Genomic DNA, 16,671 nt, shown 5'->3' with positions numbered 1-16,671 from the left:
GCTGGGACCCTCACCTGGGGGTCTGGGACTCAGTCTTCTTTAAATGGGGAGGGGTGCGAAGAAGGCTCTAGTCCCACTCAGGCCCCTGCAGGGCTTCTGGGTCTTTTGTGAGACCTGATGCTTGGAGTGGGGCCGCGAGAGCTCAGAGGGCCGACTCATCCCCTTAGTCCAGACTCTCCTGCCCCTTCTTCTCTTGAGGTCACTGTTCCTCCAGGCACCCTAGCTTCAGCCTGGAGTCCGCACTCCCCACAGAAGCTAGGCGCCCAGACCTGGTAGGGCAGCCATCTTGCTCAGGCCTGGTATGTCGCCATGACAACCTGGAGCCTCCCAGCCCCACTGCAAAGGCCCCTCTGAAAAATTTATCAGGAAAACTTCCGTGTTTAAAAATTAACCATGGGATTGAAATATTAAAGATGAGCTGCTTTGGGCAAGGCAGAGGGCAATGGACTTGGGGGTAGAGGAGCCAAGTTCTTTCCTCCAGACAGGATGGCATCTGCCCATCGCCCCAGCTTCCAGTTCTAACCCACACTACCCCGTCTGCAGAGTCCGAGGCCTCCTCCATAGATTGAGGCTGGGGCCAGGACACAGGAAGGGAGGCGCCTGCTTTACAGGGCTTGGGGTCACACTGCTCCCCATCTCCAGTTTGCCCCTTTCCCATGATACTTCTCGGGGGGGGCTCCCTTTAGTCCACCTGAGGGCGGGGCTGGCCCTGCCAACAGCAGGGAGGGCCTGGCATGAAGCAGGCTGAACTGCCTTCCATCCCTGCTGCTCAGGCAGACTGGCCTGGGGGCACCTACACCAGAGAGGGTGGGCTGCCACCTGCCCCCTACGCTGCTCAGCGAGCCCTGGCCCAGAGGGTGGGCTGGGCCCCGGGAAGCATACTCCTGCCCCCGCCCCCAGGAAGGAACAGGGTCTTGGAGGAAGATGAGCTCTTTCCCCCCAAATCCATGGTCCCCTTAGCTGCTGGGCTGGGCCATCCCCTCCTCAGTGCTACTCCTTGTTCTGAGGTTCCCCAGGCTGATTCCCCTCTGCCCTCCGCCCCCCCAGCCTGTCCACCTGGCCCAAGTGAGTTTCGTCATCCCAGCCTTCAACTCAAACTTCACTCTGGACCTGGAGCTGAACCAGTGAGTGTGGCCTTGAGCCTGGAAGGAAGCGTGGCAGGCGGGTGGGCAAGGCATGGCCTTGACTTGGTGGGTGGGGAGACAGGGGCACGGCCAGGTCAGGGGACCTGGCTCTGAGCTGGGGTGGGACCCAAGTCGGACCTGGCCCCAGACGTGACCCCCTCCTTCCTCCTGCCCCCCTCTGTCTGTTTCAGTCACCTCCTCTCCTCGCAATATGTGGAGCGCCATTTTAGCCGGGAGGGGACAACCCAGCACAACACCGTGAGTGCCTTTGGAAGGGGACAGGGGAGGTGGAATGAGGAGACAGGTGGACAGTGGAGATGGGGTCCAAGGTACACTCTCTACTTGCATGGGCCCAGCCCCTTGGGACCCTCCATCTCTTGCCACCATGGAGGCTCCAAGGGTCGGAGTTGGGGTGGCGAACTGAACGGCGTGGAGCCCGCGCTCCCGTCACCCAGCTCCCGAGGTCTGACTCCCTGCCGGCCTCTCTGCCTGCCTGCCGTGGAGGCTTTCCAGGACCCTCCCTGCTCCATGCCCAGACTTTTCTAGGAGGTAGCCATTGAGGAACTACCCTTCTTACTCAGCACCAAGGCCTTGGAAATTCCTGGCTGTCCGGGACACCAGGGTCCCAGCCCCGGAGGCCCAGGAGCTTGAGCAAAGATGAAGGAGTGTCTATAAATAGCCTCCTTCCCCCCCACCCCCCCACCAGCCAGTTCCGTAACTGGAGCACAAGTCATTCTGCTGGAGCAGGGAGGGGGGTGCTTGTCCCCCCTGACCTGAGAGCCCCGGCCAAGAGGACACACGCTGCACCCAGTTCCTTGGCCACAGACCCACAGACCATGTCTGGAGGCGGCCCGTGGAGGCAGTGGTGTCTGTGAACACACTGTGGGTGCACTTGTGTGGGCGCTGGGGCTGAGGCCACAGCTCTCACGTGAGCAAGGGAGCCCCTCCGTGGTGAGCGCTTAGAGCAGGGCCTGGCCCGAGCGCCGGCTCTTCTTCTCCAAGGAATCTGGGAACCATGCACCAGCCCCCCCCAAACGGCGAAGAACTACTGATGTAGCCCAACGTCCTCATCTTGTAGGTGAGGGGAAGGGGGCCCAGAGAGGACCAGGCACCGGCCCAGGTGAAAGAGCAAATGAAGAGCGCGTCCAGAGTAGGGCCAGGCTCCAGCTCCGCAGGCGTACCCCGGGACCCGCACCCCTCCTCCTGCCTTCACGCCGGAGGGGGGGGCATGTCTGTTCATGTTCTGCTGCTCCTCCAGGGGGCCGGGGACCACTGCTACTACCAGGGGAAGCTCCGGGGGAACCCCCACTCCTTCGCTGCCCTCTCCACCTGCCAGGGGCTGCAGTGAGTACGGGAGGGGTTGGGGGAGGGGAAGAGCCTGGCCTGGGGATGCGTGGTGGGGACCTGCGCCTCTCTCTCTGCAGCGGGGTCTTCTCTGATGGGAACTTCACCTACATCGTGGAGCCCCGCGAGATGGCCAGGCCTCAGGACCCCCCCCAGGTGAGCCCCTCATGGTCCCCTCTGACAGCCTGCTATGCACGCACACCCTGTGGCTTGTCCCAATGGCTGTCGCTGCCTCCTCCCTTGGTAACCTCAGCCTTCCTGCCCTCCTCAGTCACCCCAGCTCTGGTTCCCTCCCCCTGTGCCCTCAGCTCCAATGTCCCCTCTGTCCCCCAAGTAACCTCCCATCGGGCTCCAGTGTCCTTTGCCCCTATCTCTCAGGGCGCCCCCAGGTCTTGACCCCGGAATCTGAGCATCTGGGAGATCAGATCCGACATGGGAGCTCTGGCCAGTTCTGGGTCACCCTGGGGTGGGGTGGGGGGGAGGGCTGGAGCTGTCCCCCATCTGGGCTCAGGAGCGGACCTGGTCGGCCCCCTCCCAAGAACTAATTCCCCCTCATTTCAGGGACCCCTTCCCCACCTCATTTACCGGACCCCTCTCCTCCCAGCCCCTCTCGGATGCAGGGAACCAGGTAAGGGAGGGAAAGTGGGGATGGGGAGGGGGCCGGCTGTGCCCCCCTCACCTGTCCCCTCCCCCCAGGCTGCCTATCTGCTGCCCCTGCTCATTCTGCTCCTGTGAACCGGCCGAGGCTGAGAAGGAAAAGGCAGGTACGGGGCCCGCACAGACCTCGGGCTGCAGAGACCTCAGGCTGCGGTCCAGAGCAGAAGGACACCCATCCATGATGGGGGCAAAGGAGGGCTCAGACTGATGTGGCTGGGGGCCAGGGTACCACGCCTCGGAGGAAGCCCCCCACCCTATTTCCTAACACCCGTGTCTACACCTGCCTGAATTATGGACAAACGGAGGCTGCCTGCCCTCATACCAAGGCTGGGGAGGGAGGGGACCCCCCACCAGTGGGGGGACCAGCAGTATCCCTGACTGGAGTTAAGCACCCCTGACTCTGCCCATGGCTTGGCCCAGACCCTGGGCATGGAGGGGACTGATCCCAAGTGCCCACCCACCGCCCAGGTCCGCCGGGGCCACCCTACCGTCCACAGTGAGACCAAGTACGTGGAGCTGATCGTGGTCAACGACCACCAGCTGGTAAGTTCCCAGCCTGGGGGCAACTCTGGGAGGGGGGCCCGAGGCAGCCTGGCCCTCCGCCCACTCTCTTTCCTCCCAGTTCGAGCAGATGCGCCAGTCGGTGGTCCTCACCAGCAACTTTGCCAAGTCCGTGGTGAACCTGGCAGATGTGGTGAGCCACCCCGTTCCCTTCCCTCTGCTCCCTCACCCCCACCCTGCTGTACACATGCTTGGGGTGAGCTCTGCAGGGCCCTGTCGGCCTCCGCTCCCCACTTCCTGGAGAGACAGAGTGTGCCCCCACCCTCTCCTACCCTCCAGCCCCACCCTCATCTTCTTCCCTCCGGGCCCAGATGTACAAGGAGCAGCTCAATACCCGCATCGTGCTGGTTGCCATGGAAACGTGGGCAGATGGGGACAAGATCCAGGTGCAGGATGACCTCCTGGAGACCCTAGCCCGGCTCATGGTCTATCGGCGGGAGGGCCTGCCTGAGCCCAGTGATGCCACCCATCTCTTCTCGTGAGTCCCCCGCCCCACATGTCTGCCAGCCTTGGCTGCTTGCGCCAGCGCTCAGGGTTGCCGGGCACTCGCTGGGCGCCAGGGGCTCTGGCAGGGTCTGGGAACCCGGCTCACCTTGCACCAGCCCCCAGCTGCTTGCCGCAGGCTGGGCGTCTTCCCTGCGTCTTAGGCTGATGCCCCCTTTTCTGGTGCCCAGCGATCTTCCTCTGCCTGTCATCCCCCCGTTTGTCCCCTCTTCTTTCCAGCTGTCCCAGCATCCCTTCCTCAGGGACTCAGTGCTCTGATAGAAGAAAAAAATCTGATAAAAAGGTCCTTGCAGCTGGAGATGATCTCATCGGAGCTTCTCATGTGGCTCATGGGCAAACAAACCCAAAGAGAGGAAGGGGTTTGCCTGAGGTCACACAGGTGGACAGGAGGACGGGCTCACCTCCCCGAGGGCGGGCTCTGGTGTGGGAGGCTCCCCAGTCTGCCACTCACAGCCTAGGGAAGCCGCCATGGGCAAGGCAGGGGGTTCTCCCGACACCCCTCTCCCTTCCAGGGGCAGGACTTTCCAGAGCACCAGTAGCGGGGCTGCCTACGTGGGGGGCATCTGCTCCCTGTCCAGGGGTGGAGGTGTGAACGAGGTGAGCCATGTGGGGCCTCGCTGGGGTGGGGGCTAAAGGGAGAGGGGCTGTGAAGGGCACGGGCATGTGGACATCTTCGTGCTCCATCTGCTTCACCCCAAGTACGACAACATGGGCGCCATGGCGGTGACGCTGGCCCAGACGCTGGGGCAGAACCTGGGCATGATGTGGAATAAACACCGGAGCTCAGCAGGTATCAAAGTAGAGCCCACGTGGGACCCACTCCCAGCAGCCCTAGAAGGGAAGAGGGTGTCCGTGGGAGGGGGGCTGTCCTCCACCCTCCGTTATAGCCACCCGCTCACCTCTCAGGGGACTGTAAATGTCCGGACAACTGGCTGGGCTGCATCATGGAAGACACTGGGTGAGTTCTTGGGGACAAGCTAGGGGAGGGTCTTGGGCGAGGGAGAACCATAGGGAGCACTGGGTGGCAGTTTGGACCCAGTGGCCTCAAAAGTCCCAGTGTTGGGCCCACTTAGGATTTCAAAAAGCCCAGTTTTCTGAGGACACTGCACAAGGAGACCCACTTTCCCAGGCCCGACACAGGAACCGGCAGCCTGTAGTGTGCGCTCTGGCCACTGGGAGCCGCCAAAGCCTCATCTGGAGGCGCCTTCCCCACTTAGCGCTCCAACCTCCAACGCCTTGAGTCCCGAGGTTTCGGGAAGGGGACAGGAGCATCGACCCCTGTCCACTTCCGCTTGATGGGAAGGCAGGAGGATGATCGTGCCGTCTCCGGGCACATAGATCCTCAGCCTCCTTGAGATGGTGACCGAGTCCCCCCGTGTACCCCATTCCCAAACTTGAGAAGGGGCTGAAGGGGAGGGCGCGGCGGGGACTCAGTGGCTCCGTCCCCTGACCCCTGCCCAGGTTCTACCTGCCCCGCAAGTTCTCGCGCTGCAGCATCGACGAGTACAACCAGTTTCTGCAGGAGGGAGGCGGGAGCTGTCTCTTCAACAAGCCCCTCAAGGTACCAGCCCCAGGGCGGGGATGTGGGAGCGAGGCTTGGGCAAGGTCCCGGCCAGACTCCCGACGCCCCTTCCCCGTCCAGCTCCTGGACCCGCCTGAGTGTGGGAACGGCTTCGTGGAGGCGGGGGAGGAGTGCGACTGTGGCTCGGTGCAGGTGAGAGACTGGTGCGGGCGCCGGCACGGGACGGGGGCGCGCGCCAGAGAAGGTCTGGGTGGGGAAGGTCAGGGCTTACCCACCTCCCTCCCCTTGTCCCCGCGTCCCTCAGGAGTGCAGCCGTGCGGGCGGGAACTGCTGCAAGAAATGCACCCTGACTCACGACGCCATGTGCAGCGACGGGCTCTGCTGTCGCCGCTGCAAGGTAAGGGGCACCTACCGCCGGGGCGGGACGGAGGCGGCACCTGGAGGGAGGGGCCAGACTGCTGGCTTCCCGATGAGGGGCGGGACTCAGGGAGGAGGAGCCGCTGGAGGCGGGGCAAATGCGGGAGCGGGACACTAGACGAAGATAGCGCCAATGGAGAGGGATAAGGGCAGGGGCGTGCGCCCCCAGGGCCTGTTGAAGGCGGGGCTACGAGGAGCGGGGCGGGGCACCGACCCAGAGGCCGTGGGAGGGGCGGAACCGTGAGCCGGCCTGGGGGCGGGGCTGACAGGGCTGGGAGAGGCCGGGGGGCGGGGCGAGTAGGGACCGAGGGCACAGGCCTTGAGAGGGGCGGGGCCTCCGGGAAGGCGGGGGCGGAGTCCGCGGTTCTGGCCTGAGCCGCGGAACACAACCCCTTCCCAGTATGAACCGCGGGGTGTGTCCTGTCGAGAGGCCGTGAACGAGTGCGACATCGCGGAGACCTGCACCGGGGACTCGAGCCAGGTCCGTCTAGCGCAGCCGCCCTGAGGGTCCCCGGGCGAGCAACCCCCTATCCTTATCGGTTTGGCTCCGCGGGGCTACTGTTCTCTGCGCGCCTCCGCTCCGCTGCTGGCGTCGCCGCCGCTGGTCAGCCTGAAAAACGGGTGTATCGTGCCTCCTGGTTTTGCTCCTTCCGTCATCAAATCAGTATAGTCTGGCTGGGGTTCCAAGGGCCTGGCACGGGGTTGGTGTGTGCTCGGGATCAGAGTGTATAATAGTATTAGTTAACATCTTTTAAGTCCTTATTACGTGCCAGGTATTTAGTTCCATTAAGTTCTCCCAGCCCTGTGAAGTAGTTACAGGAAACAGGGAGATTGGAGAGGCTGTGGGACTTGCCAGTCTGCGTGGTCTGAGTTCTGAGCCAGACCTCTTGTCCTTGACTTGGAAGAGCCCTGTACTACTCTGAGCCCCATGAGGGGGCATTTGGCACCCCTTCATTCCTCAACTCTCAGTCCTGAGGCTGGTCTGCTCAGCCCAGCCCTCTGTCCACAGTGTCCCCCTAACCTGCACAAGCTGGATGGTTACTACTGCGATCAGGAACAGGTATGACGGGTGGGGGCCCTCCCCCTCGGGGCCTCTGGCTCAATACAGTCTTTTGTCTTGTATCCATTCCAACCACTCAGTGTCTTAGTCCCTTGTCTCCTGTTTGTTCCTTAGGGCCGCTGCTATGGAGGTCGCTGCAAAACCCGGGACCGGCAGTGCCAAGCCCTTTGGGGCCATGGTGAGTCTTTGGCTAGGAATGGGAGAGGGGGGCTCTGGAGGACGCAGAATCAAGAGGCTGGGGAGGGGTAAGTTCTGGCTAAATAGGCCCTCTGCCAAGTGTGCGGTCTCTAGGATCTCAGCGACCCAGCTGGACAGGGGGTCAGGCCAGAGTGTTGGAGGTGCAGGCCTGAGGTCTGGGGGCAGGTTCTGGGGTGAGTGGGTGACGCCTGGCATCATCTCCTTACAGCGGCTGCTGATCGCTTCTGCTATGAGAAGCTGAACGTGGAGGGGACAGAGCGTGGGAACTGTGGGCGCAAGGGGTCAGGCTGGGTCCAGTGCAATAAACAGTGAGTTGCCAAGGTTCCTGGTTGGCCTCCCCACCTCTGGGAGCCAGGAGGATTTTTTTTCAGAGTTGGGGCAACAGGTTCTAGGATAAGCCTTTGAGTCCCAGTGGAGAATATGTGAAAAACCAGGTGGTGGGGAGAGGGCAGATTCAAGTTCAGTAGTAGTAGCAGCATTTGGACTGGAGGTCAGCCTTAGGGCTCACTGTCTCCATGATGCCCCGACAGGGATGTGCTCTGTGGCTTCCTCCTCTGCGTCAACATCTCTGGAGCGCCCCGGCTGGGGGACTTAGGGGGAGACATCAACAGTGTTACCTTCTACCACCAGGGCAAGGAGCTGGACTGCAGGTGTGGGCTGAGACCTTGTCTGGGGAAGGGCAGGTTTGCAGCCGTGGTGGCGGTGGGGGCAAGGGCTGAGGCTGGCTATAATGGTTCCCCAGGGGTGGCCACGTACAGCTGGCTGATGGCTCCGACCTGAGTTACGTGGAGGATGGCACGGCCTGCGGGCCCAACATGCTGTGCCTGGATCATCGGTGCCTGCCAGCCTCAGCCTTCAACTTCAGCACCTGCCCCGGCAGCGGGGAGCGCCGGATCTGCTCCCACCACGGGGTGGGTGCCCGGAGGCCAGGGCTGGTGGGAGGGGCTCCTGGAAGGGGACAGGCCCCTGCTCACCTCTACGGGCCCCACCCCACTTCTAGGTCTGCAGCAACGAAGGCAAGTGCATCTGTCAGCCAGACTGGACAGGCAAAGACTGCAGCATTCACAACCCCCTGCCCACGTCTCCGCCCACGGGGGAGACGGAGAGATATAAGGGTGAGGCCGGAGCAGGCCGGGTTGGGGCTCTGTCTCTTCCCTTCTCCATGCCTGTCCCTGCCAACCGAGCCCTGCCCTCCTCCCCAGGTCCCAGCGGCACCAATATCATCATCGGCTCCATCGCAGGGGCTGTCCTGGTCGCAGCCATCGTCCTGGGAGGCACGGGCTGGGGATTTAAGTAAGACACACACACACACACACACCTCCTCCCCCCATACCCCTCGGTGTTCTTGGGGGGTATCAGAACCCCAGACTGTTGGAGCTGAGGGGGCCACCCTGAGAAGTTAGCTAAGCCAGAGCTCACACATCACAGTCCGAGCCAGCCACACGATCTTGTTTTACTCACATTTCCAAGAGATTAAAAAAACAAAAACAAACAAACCAGAACACCAAAAGATTTTACATTAACAATCCTGTTTCCCAGCTTCTCTTGCAAAAGGAGAAGACTGGGGGGCCTCAGTGCATCCCAGCCCGGCTCGTGGAGAGAAGCCAAGCAGGGGCTGCCGGAAACTGACAGTGTCCTCCGTCCCTAGGCCCCACCTAGCCCGCGGTGCTCCTGGCCATCTGCGTGTGGGGCCCGCAAGCTGGTCTAAGGCCCTCACGGTGCAGAGGAGGGACCTGAGGCCCAGGGTCACTTGATGAGTTAGTTGCAGAGTCAGGACTCGAACCCAGGCATCTCTCTCTAGGCCCGTCATTAGTGACCCGGTCCTGGGGACCCTGGCCCATCTCTGGGGCCAAGGGTCTCATGGGAGCCAGGAAGGCCCTCCCTGAGAGAAGGGCAAGGTCACCCATGGCTCCTTTTGCTTTCTCTCTCTGCCTGGCCCCTCCTTGGCTCCTGAAGAAACATCCGCCGGGGAAGGTACGACCCGACCCAGCAGGGGGCAGTGTGACGCCGGCCACGTCATCCCTCCCGCTGTCCCTGTCTCCTCCATCTCATTCGTCACCTCACATTCTGTTGATGGGGAGCTGGGGGCTGAATCCCCACCCCTGCTGTCACTGCTGTCACTACAGGGGTGGGAGAGCCCTGCTCCGGGAAGAAAGTCCTCAGCCTGCCCCTGCCCCTTCCTCCCACCCACCTGCCCTCTCAGGCCCTGGTCCATTTCCTCCTGCCCTTCCTATGGCCAGACCACCCCTGGCCAGGTGGGCCCTGGAGCTGTGTCCCCCGCAGCCCTTTTCTCCTGGGAGGGGAGCCTACCTCTGCGTCCCATCTGTTTTGTCTTCCATGTCACCGCTGTCTTAACTTCTCACCAGATCCCCTCCCCGGCCAGCCTGTGACTTGCCGCCTCTAGGGCCCAGCACTGACCTCCAAGGGCCCGGCTCAGGGGTTCTCCCTCTGGGCCCTGCCTCACCTCCTCCCCTGATGCCCCCTCTCCGTTCCAGGTCCGGAGGGGCCTAAGTGCCACCCCCCTCCCTCCGAGCCTGGCGCCCACCATCTCCACCCTGAACCACGAGGCTGCCCCTGCCCAGCCACGGAGGGAGGCACCGTGCAAATGTCTTCCGGGCCCAAGCCCTTCAACTCCTGGCCCCATGGGGGGGGGGGTTGGGGGGGAGGATGTGGCCCTGCCCTTTACACCACCACCAGGGTGGACCAGGCCTGGGGCATTTCCCTCATGGTCCCCCACCCAACCTCATGCGGCTTTGGCCTCGCATACCAACTCTCCCTGTGTGAATGTAGCTTCCATCATCACGGATTGCCACAGCCCAAGGGTGGGGGCGGCGAGAGGGATGCCCCCCAGTGGTCAGGGCCTGGAACAGCCCCTCCTCAGAACCAGGCAGCTGGGACCAGGGTGTTAGCTATCTGGGACTTAGGGGGAGGGGGCTGACATCTACTTTTTTTTTTTTTTTTTTTTTACTGAATCTTAACTGATGAATGTAACTTTGGGGGTGCTGGGGCGAGGGAAATTGGGATATTTTGACATTTGTGGGAGGGACCGGAGGAACCGAGGCATGGCCATCCCCCCGGGGCCCTCCCCTGGGATGATCACACCTGGAATCCTCTCGTGGAACACAGCTGTCCCCAAGCCAGGCAGGGGCTGGGCGTACTTGCGTGCCCCTCCGCCCAGCCCTGCTGAGCTTGGAGAGAAGAATGAGTGCTGATTCAAACCAAAGCTGCCTGTCCTGTGCCCAAGGCCTAGGTTATGGGTACGATGACCACACATCCCAGATTGTCTTCAATTTCAAAATGACCACCCTGTTATCCCTGCTGGGACGCATGTGTTTGGGGATCTAGAAAATCCAGTCCCTGAAATAAAATGGCGCCTCCCCCCCTTTGAAGAAGGGTGATTCTGGGGCTGACTCAGGGTTTAGGTTCCTCCCTCCTGCATGGCCTAGGGGTTCCAGGCTGGGCCATCTTCCCAGGGAGGACTCCCCAAGCAGGAAAGGACTGGGATGGCCCAGTGACTGGAGGGTTAGGGGTTTTGCCAGCGATGTACAAGAGGAGGTAAGAAAAGGCAGGCCTCATATATGATCCTCAGCTTCTAGAAAAGTCCTCAAGGCCCTGTCAAACCCATTCTGCTCCTTACCCCCATTCCAGGGCTGAGTAGTAAGTTTACAATTGTTCTCCCCACTCTGTCCTCTGATCCCCACTGCAGCTGAGCCTGACAGGCTGCGGCTGGGCCGGATTCCTCAGTCCTGCCCCTGGCCTTCCCTCGTGACCCATGGGACAGTGGAGCCTTGGCTCGACTGCTACAAACCAGCTGGCAAGGGCAAGATGAGGGTCAAGCTACCTTACGGATGAAAGCCACAAATGAGCGGAGCCCTTCTCCCCAGGAATACCCCACCCAGACTCAGCAGGGCTTTCTGGACACCCCCAGGGCCTTGGAGCTGCCTGTTTCAGTCCCTCTGTTTCTGGGGCATCTTTGAGGAGGAAATGGCTCCCTGTTTATCTGCACCACCCCTCAGGGCAAACTGGGGACTGAGACCCATTGACATCCTTTTGGGTGGCCATATCCGGTGGGGTCCTCAATACTGAGCTCCAGCTGGTACTGCCCAAGAGAAGGGGGTGGGGGGAGCACCCCCCGGCCAGTCCTGCTCCGCCAGCCCCACAAGCTGGAGCGGGGGGCAGGAGGGAAAGGGCTGGGCTTTGCACTGCTGCCGTGTTTCTCTAAGGCGTGCTCCGCTGATAGACGTGCACACAGCTGGTGATGCATCTGGCACAAGCATTTGGAGCCACATCTCCGCACACGTGTGAATACCTCTGCACGTGCAGACAGGCCTGTGTGTGCGCAAGTGCGGGGGCGGGCGTGAGGATGTGGAGGACTCAAGACTTCCTGTGACCAGGCCACCTGGCTCCCAGCTGTCTGCGTCCTCTCGCCCCGCCCTGACAGCGCCCACCCCAGCAGCGCCCAGGGAGGAGTGGAGGCTGCACTGGCCTGGGCCTGGAAATGGCTTCATACAGCATCCTGTACATATGTCATCTGGGGATCGGGGCGGGGAGGCAGGGACAGGAACATCAATTAAAGATCATGTCCTGGGGCTTCCATGGAGCTCACACCAACCTGCGTCTCTCCTTTCTGTAAATGACTGCACCGTGACTGTGACTTGGGACCCTTCCCCGTCTTCCCTGGCGCTGGAGGTGGGAAGTGAGCACCCAGGACTGGGCGCTGGGAGACTGGGACGCAGGGGTGTACTTTTCTGTTCCTGGCCAGGAAATATGTGCTGATGGGTGGAGGGCCAGCCCTTCCGCTTCCTCGGCTCTCCCGGCAAAGATAACTGCCGTCCTCTGGCTTTGGCAAAGCATCAGGGGAGGTGAATAGGAAGCATTTTACTCAAAGGCAAGAGACCCAACTTCCCTTTTATGGTTACAGCCAGAGAAGTCTCTCCTCGCCTCCCAAGAGATTCCAGAAAGCTGCATAAAACCGCTAATCTGGTCCCAGGGCACCGGCTCTTTGGCCTGCAGAGAATTTGCTGTTTCTCACCTCTGCTCTCTCCCACCTTGCCTAGGGCAGGAGGGGACTGACGTCCGCCAAGGGTCGGAGCCCCTCCCACGCCAGAGGAACCTATTCCCCCCCCCCCCCCCCCCCCCCCCCCCCCCCCCCGCCTTTGGAGGCTTTGGGCCTGGAGGTATCTGGTTCTGGAAGTCCTGCTTGTTCAGGGGAAGATAAGAGATGGGGGCAGAGAATGAAACCAAGGTAAGACAGATAATGGGAGCAAAAAAGAGCAGCTGGAAGCCCCAGAATCTTGCCCCATTTCCAACGGGTGGGGCTCCCAGGACCACCCCAGTTCACAAGCAGAGAGAGCAGGACTCAGGGCAGCACCAGCCTAGGTTCCCGGTCTGCGCCCTGGGTTCTGAGTCCCCCAGGATGTCGGGAACATCCACATCCCATCTCCCCACCCTGGCAGACCAGGCAGCCCAGCCGGAACCTTTCTCCAACCCACAGCCACTGCCTGCTGTCTAGCTTGCCCCGTCTGCTCTGGGAGGGAAACCTTAACCTTCTCCATTGCCTCTCCACTCTTCCTTGCTCATGCCCCCTCCCTCCTCCCTTCTCCATCTGTCCTGACCTTCAGACTCTGAGGGGTCACACAGCTGAGCCTTCAGGGGGCAAAAAATGTGGCTTCTGCCAGAGGGCATGAGTGAGGCTTATCACGGGTGACTCATGAAGGTCAGTGCTCAGTCACTCTTGACACCTGCTTCTCGGCCTGAGGCCGAACCCCAGGGCCCCAGGAGTTACCTGTGTGAGTGTCCAGAGGAGCAGGAGGCCGTGGGGCCGAGCCGGCACTGGAGGGCAGTGGGAACGCCAGGGAGGTGGCCTCAGCCCTCTGCCGCGGGGCCGCCCTCTGGTGCCGGCACACCTCTCCCATCTGCCCAGGTGGAAGGCTCTAGGGACTAGAATGGAACACCAGATCCAAACAGATCATCTGGAAAAGTACTTACTTTGGCTTCAGAACATGTCACAGGCCATTCTAGCAGAGTATTTCCCGAAGAGTGTGGCGTGGGACCAGAAATGCAAAATTTGCCGTGAAGGCCACTTTTGTGAGAATTCCCAGGTGTGTTTTTGATATGGTCTCCTCCCAGATCCTTTGATAGGATCAACACCGCATGCTGTCTCTGGGTCACCCTTCCTAACCCAGCACTCACTTGTTCAGAATTTCTGGATGGATCGTGGGTCCAGATTTCAGTTCCCAGTTCTATGTGTGGGCCTCCTCGATGCGCTTCTGAGTTGAAGGTGGTGTGGTGGACAGCTGGGGTCACTAAGCCCACTCTGCACCGTGCAGGTGCTCAGAGTGTGTCTGCTGAGTTGAAGGAATGATTACAAATTCATTATGGTTCATCCCGGTGTCTAGACCGGTGTTGTCCAATAGAATAAAGTGTGTGGCCCACAGAGGCAAGCTACGTATGTACGTTTAAATTTTCTAGAAACCTCATTAAAAAAAGAAACAGGTGAGACACTTGGGTGGCTCAGCCCATTAAGCGTCTGCCTTCAGCTCAGGTCATGATCCCAGGGTCCTGGGATCAAGTCCTGCATCGGGCTCCTTGCTTAGTGGGGAGCCTGCTTCTCCTCTGCCTGCTGCTCTCCCTGCTTGTGCTCTCTCTGACAAATAAACAAAATCTTAAAAAAAAAAAAAAAGAAAGAAATAGGTAAAGTTAGTATCAGTGTAACTTATCAAATCAAATATATCCAAAATATTCTCATTTCAACAGGGAAGCACCATAAAATGATCACTGAAATGTTACATTGGGTTTTTCTGTTTGTCTTTGGTACTAAGTTTTAGAAATCAGGAGTGTGTTTTGGATAAGCACGGGTCAGTCTGAACTGGCCACATTTCAAGTCCTCAAGAGCCACATGTGGCCAGTGGCTACCATATTGGACGGTGCAGGTCTAGACAAGAAGTGCTAAGTTGCACTATCTCAACCCAGGAAACTCTGAAGGAGGCAAGGCCAGAAGAGAGGAAATGAACGAGGGCAGGAGGGACCAGGATTGGCTGCAGAGGACAAGACCTCCTTCAAGCTCAGAGGGGATCTGCGTGCTCCTTCCTAGGACGCGAGGGAGGAGCTAGGATGACCTTGGCAGGGCTGGGGAATTTTAACTTAATCTAGAGTGAGAGAGCTAGGTGTGTCCTGCCCTGAAACTGGCTTTGGCCCCGGGAACGTGCGGCAGCTGAAGTGCGATTTCTACCGTGATTTTCAGAAGGGCGGCGGAAGCCCAGGGGCAGCCTGGCCCTGAGGCTTGGTGCCCAGGAAGCCTCTTCCTGACAAAAGCATCTTGCCGGCGAGGGCTGTCAGCAGCGGCTGGAGCTTAACTTCTGGCCTTTGAAGCTGGAGATTCATTCTCTTTTCTTTCGTTTTTTTAAAGATTTTATTTACTTGACAGAAAGCACAAGCAGGCAGAGGCAGAGGGAGAAGCAGACGCCCCACTAAGCATGAGCCTGACTCGGGGCTCGATCCCAGGACCTTGAGATCATGACCCGAGCCGAAGGCAGATGCTTAACCGACTGCACCACCCCGGCGCCCCTTCATTCTCTTTTCATGAGAAGCCACAGACACAGTCAGGGAGTGAGTTCTGCACCCCACTCGCACACAGGTCCCTGAGGCCCTCCCCCCGACCCTGAAACCCTCCGCGCCTCCGCCCCAGGCTCCAGCAGCCGTGGGGGCACTGCAGGTCCCCCAGGGGGGGTGTTGAAAGCAAAATCAGGGAACGAGCATCTTCTAGGGTGTCCTGCAAGAGGTCTAAGATCTTGCAGCCTAAAGTCTGTCCCGGTAACAGCTCCCGGGGTGTGCCCTGGCAATGGTGCCGGAGTCATGGGGACCCGTCGTCACCTGGGCCCTGGGGAGGGAAGTGTCTCCCTGCTCGAGGAGACTGACGAGGCTGGGAAGCCGCGGATAACATCGTCCTGCTCCTGCACCGCCAGAGCCTTCTGCCTGGTCACACGCCGCCCTCCAGGTCCGCTGTGAGGGGACAAGGTGCCACCCGGTCGTCCAGGATGCCGACAGAACGCCCCTCGTGCTTGCCGGCCCTTTGCTCTTGCACACAGCCATTCATGCATCCATCTGACCACAGCTGAGACCAAGCCCCCCCTCCCCCCCCCGCCCCCAGGTTCAGGGCCGGCAGCCTTGCTCAGGATACTGGCTGGCCCCCAGCTGGCTCCGGCGCAGCCCGGGCCACGGGGCTCAGGCCCTGAGCCTGCCCTGCCTTCTTGGCCAATGCTTCAGTTGGGCTCTGGAGTGTCTTGTTTTGTTTTGTTTAAAGATTTATTTATTTATTTGAGAAAGAGAGCATATGAGTGGGGCGGGGGCGGGGAGAGGCAGAGGGAGAGGAGAGAGAATCTCAAACAGACTCCACACTGAGCACGGAGCCCCACGCAGGGCTCGATCCCACAACCCTGAGACCATGACCTGAGCTGAAATCAGGAGTCCGCGCCCCCCCCCAGGCGCCCCACTGGGCTCCAGAGTGTTAGCTGCTGCTCCCCTCAGCCCCACCCTGACCCCTCAAGCACACTCCTGGCCTTCAGCCAGTCTGAACCCCTGCCCACTTGGCAGCCTGCGGGCTTCCTGACAAGTGTCTGACCAGATGCCGATCTCTATTCTCCCCAAGGGCCATCTGCTTCTCCCTGGCAGCTGTGGTGCCCACTTGGGTTTAAAAATGAACTCACTGTCTGCTTTCCCCAGCCTGACCCCAGGAACTTCTTCCAGGTGGAGCCTGGTCCTGGCTGCCTCTGCCAATAAGGTGCCACCGTCGTTCCACCGCAAGGAGAATGTTCCAGTGTTTCCGCGGAGCACTAGACCGTATGACGTTCGTTTGAGGAAACTCCATCCTTAAAAACAAGACCACCATGACCAAAACCAGCCCCTGGCCACCAGCCCCACATCTTCACAGCTACACCTATTGATAAAACCGCCGGCCCCCATTGCCCCATTCCCTCACCACCCATCCAGGCCTCAGAGCAAACAGTGGAGTTGCCAACTCCAAATCCATCTCCTTCTCCGCCCCGTCATCCAGGGTCCTGGCAACAGCCACCTCTGCTCCTCTGGCCCTGCCGTCGTCTCCAGCCCTGCCTCAACCCCCCAGTGCCCGGGCTCACCTGTTTGCCCCCTCCTCCCTCTACAGCTCCTCTCAGGGCCATGTTCCCTTCTCGGCTCCAGTGTCTTTCGGTTCCTTGAAAATTCTTGCCCTTGGACCTTCTCCCCATTTACAACTTCATCCTTCACGTTATCGGCACGTTCCACCTGCT

General features: G+C 60.5%; 1 protein-coding gene and 1 long non-coding RNA gene across 2 annotated transcripts; both read left to right on the top strand.

Moving 5' to 3' along the window:
* Positions 1-2,455: 2,455 nt before the first annotated feature.
* LOC130544706 (uncharacterized) lies at positions 2,456-2,900 on the top strand. Its single transcript, XR_008961194.1, has 3 exons — positions 2,456-2,468; positions 2,549-2,624; positions 2,847-2,900. It is a non-coding gene; the product is annotated as an uncharacterized LOC130544706 (long non-coding RNA).
* A 182-nt stretch (positions 2,901-3,082) lies between these two features.
* Positions 3,083-10,318, top strand: ADAM11 (ADAM metallopeptidase domain 11). The gene is made up of 20 exons (XM_026512653.4): positions 3,083-3,096; positions 3,165-3,228; positions 3,594-3,668; positions 3,748-3,819; positions 3,998-4,164; positions 4,703-4,787; positions 4,890-4,980; positions 5,097-5,148; positions 5,652-5,751; positions 5,833-5,904; positions 6,017-6,109; positions 6,530-6,610; positions 7,139-7,189; positions 7,304-7,367; positions 7,596-7,695; positions 7,918-8,037; positions 8,130-8,298; positions 8,388-8,502; positions 8,590-8,680; positions 9,344-10,318. The coding sequence occupies exons 1-20, from the start codon at positions 3,083-3,085 to the stop codon at positions 9,390-9,392; spliced, it is 1,725 nt and encodes a 574-aa protein (XP_026368438.1). The 3' UTR covers positions 9,393-10,318.
* Positions 10,319-16,671: the final 6,353 nt, after the last annotated feature.

This window comes from Ursus arctos, unplaced genomic scaffold, assembly GCF_023065955.2.
Source record: "Ursus arctos isolate Adak ecotype North America unplaced genomic scaffold, UrsArc2.0 scaffold_24, whole genome shotgun sequence".
NCBI classification, from domain to species: Eukaryota; Metazoa; Chordata; class Mammalia; order Carnivora; family Ursidae; genus Ursus; species Ursus arctos.
The sequence above is the reverse complement of the archived record's forward strand: the minus strand, read 5'-3'. Positions and strand labels throughout refer to the sequence as shown.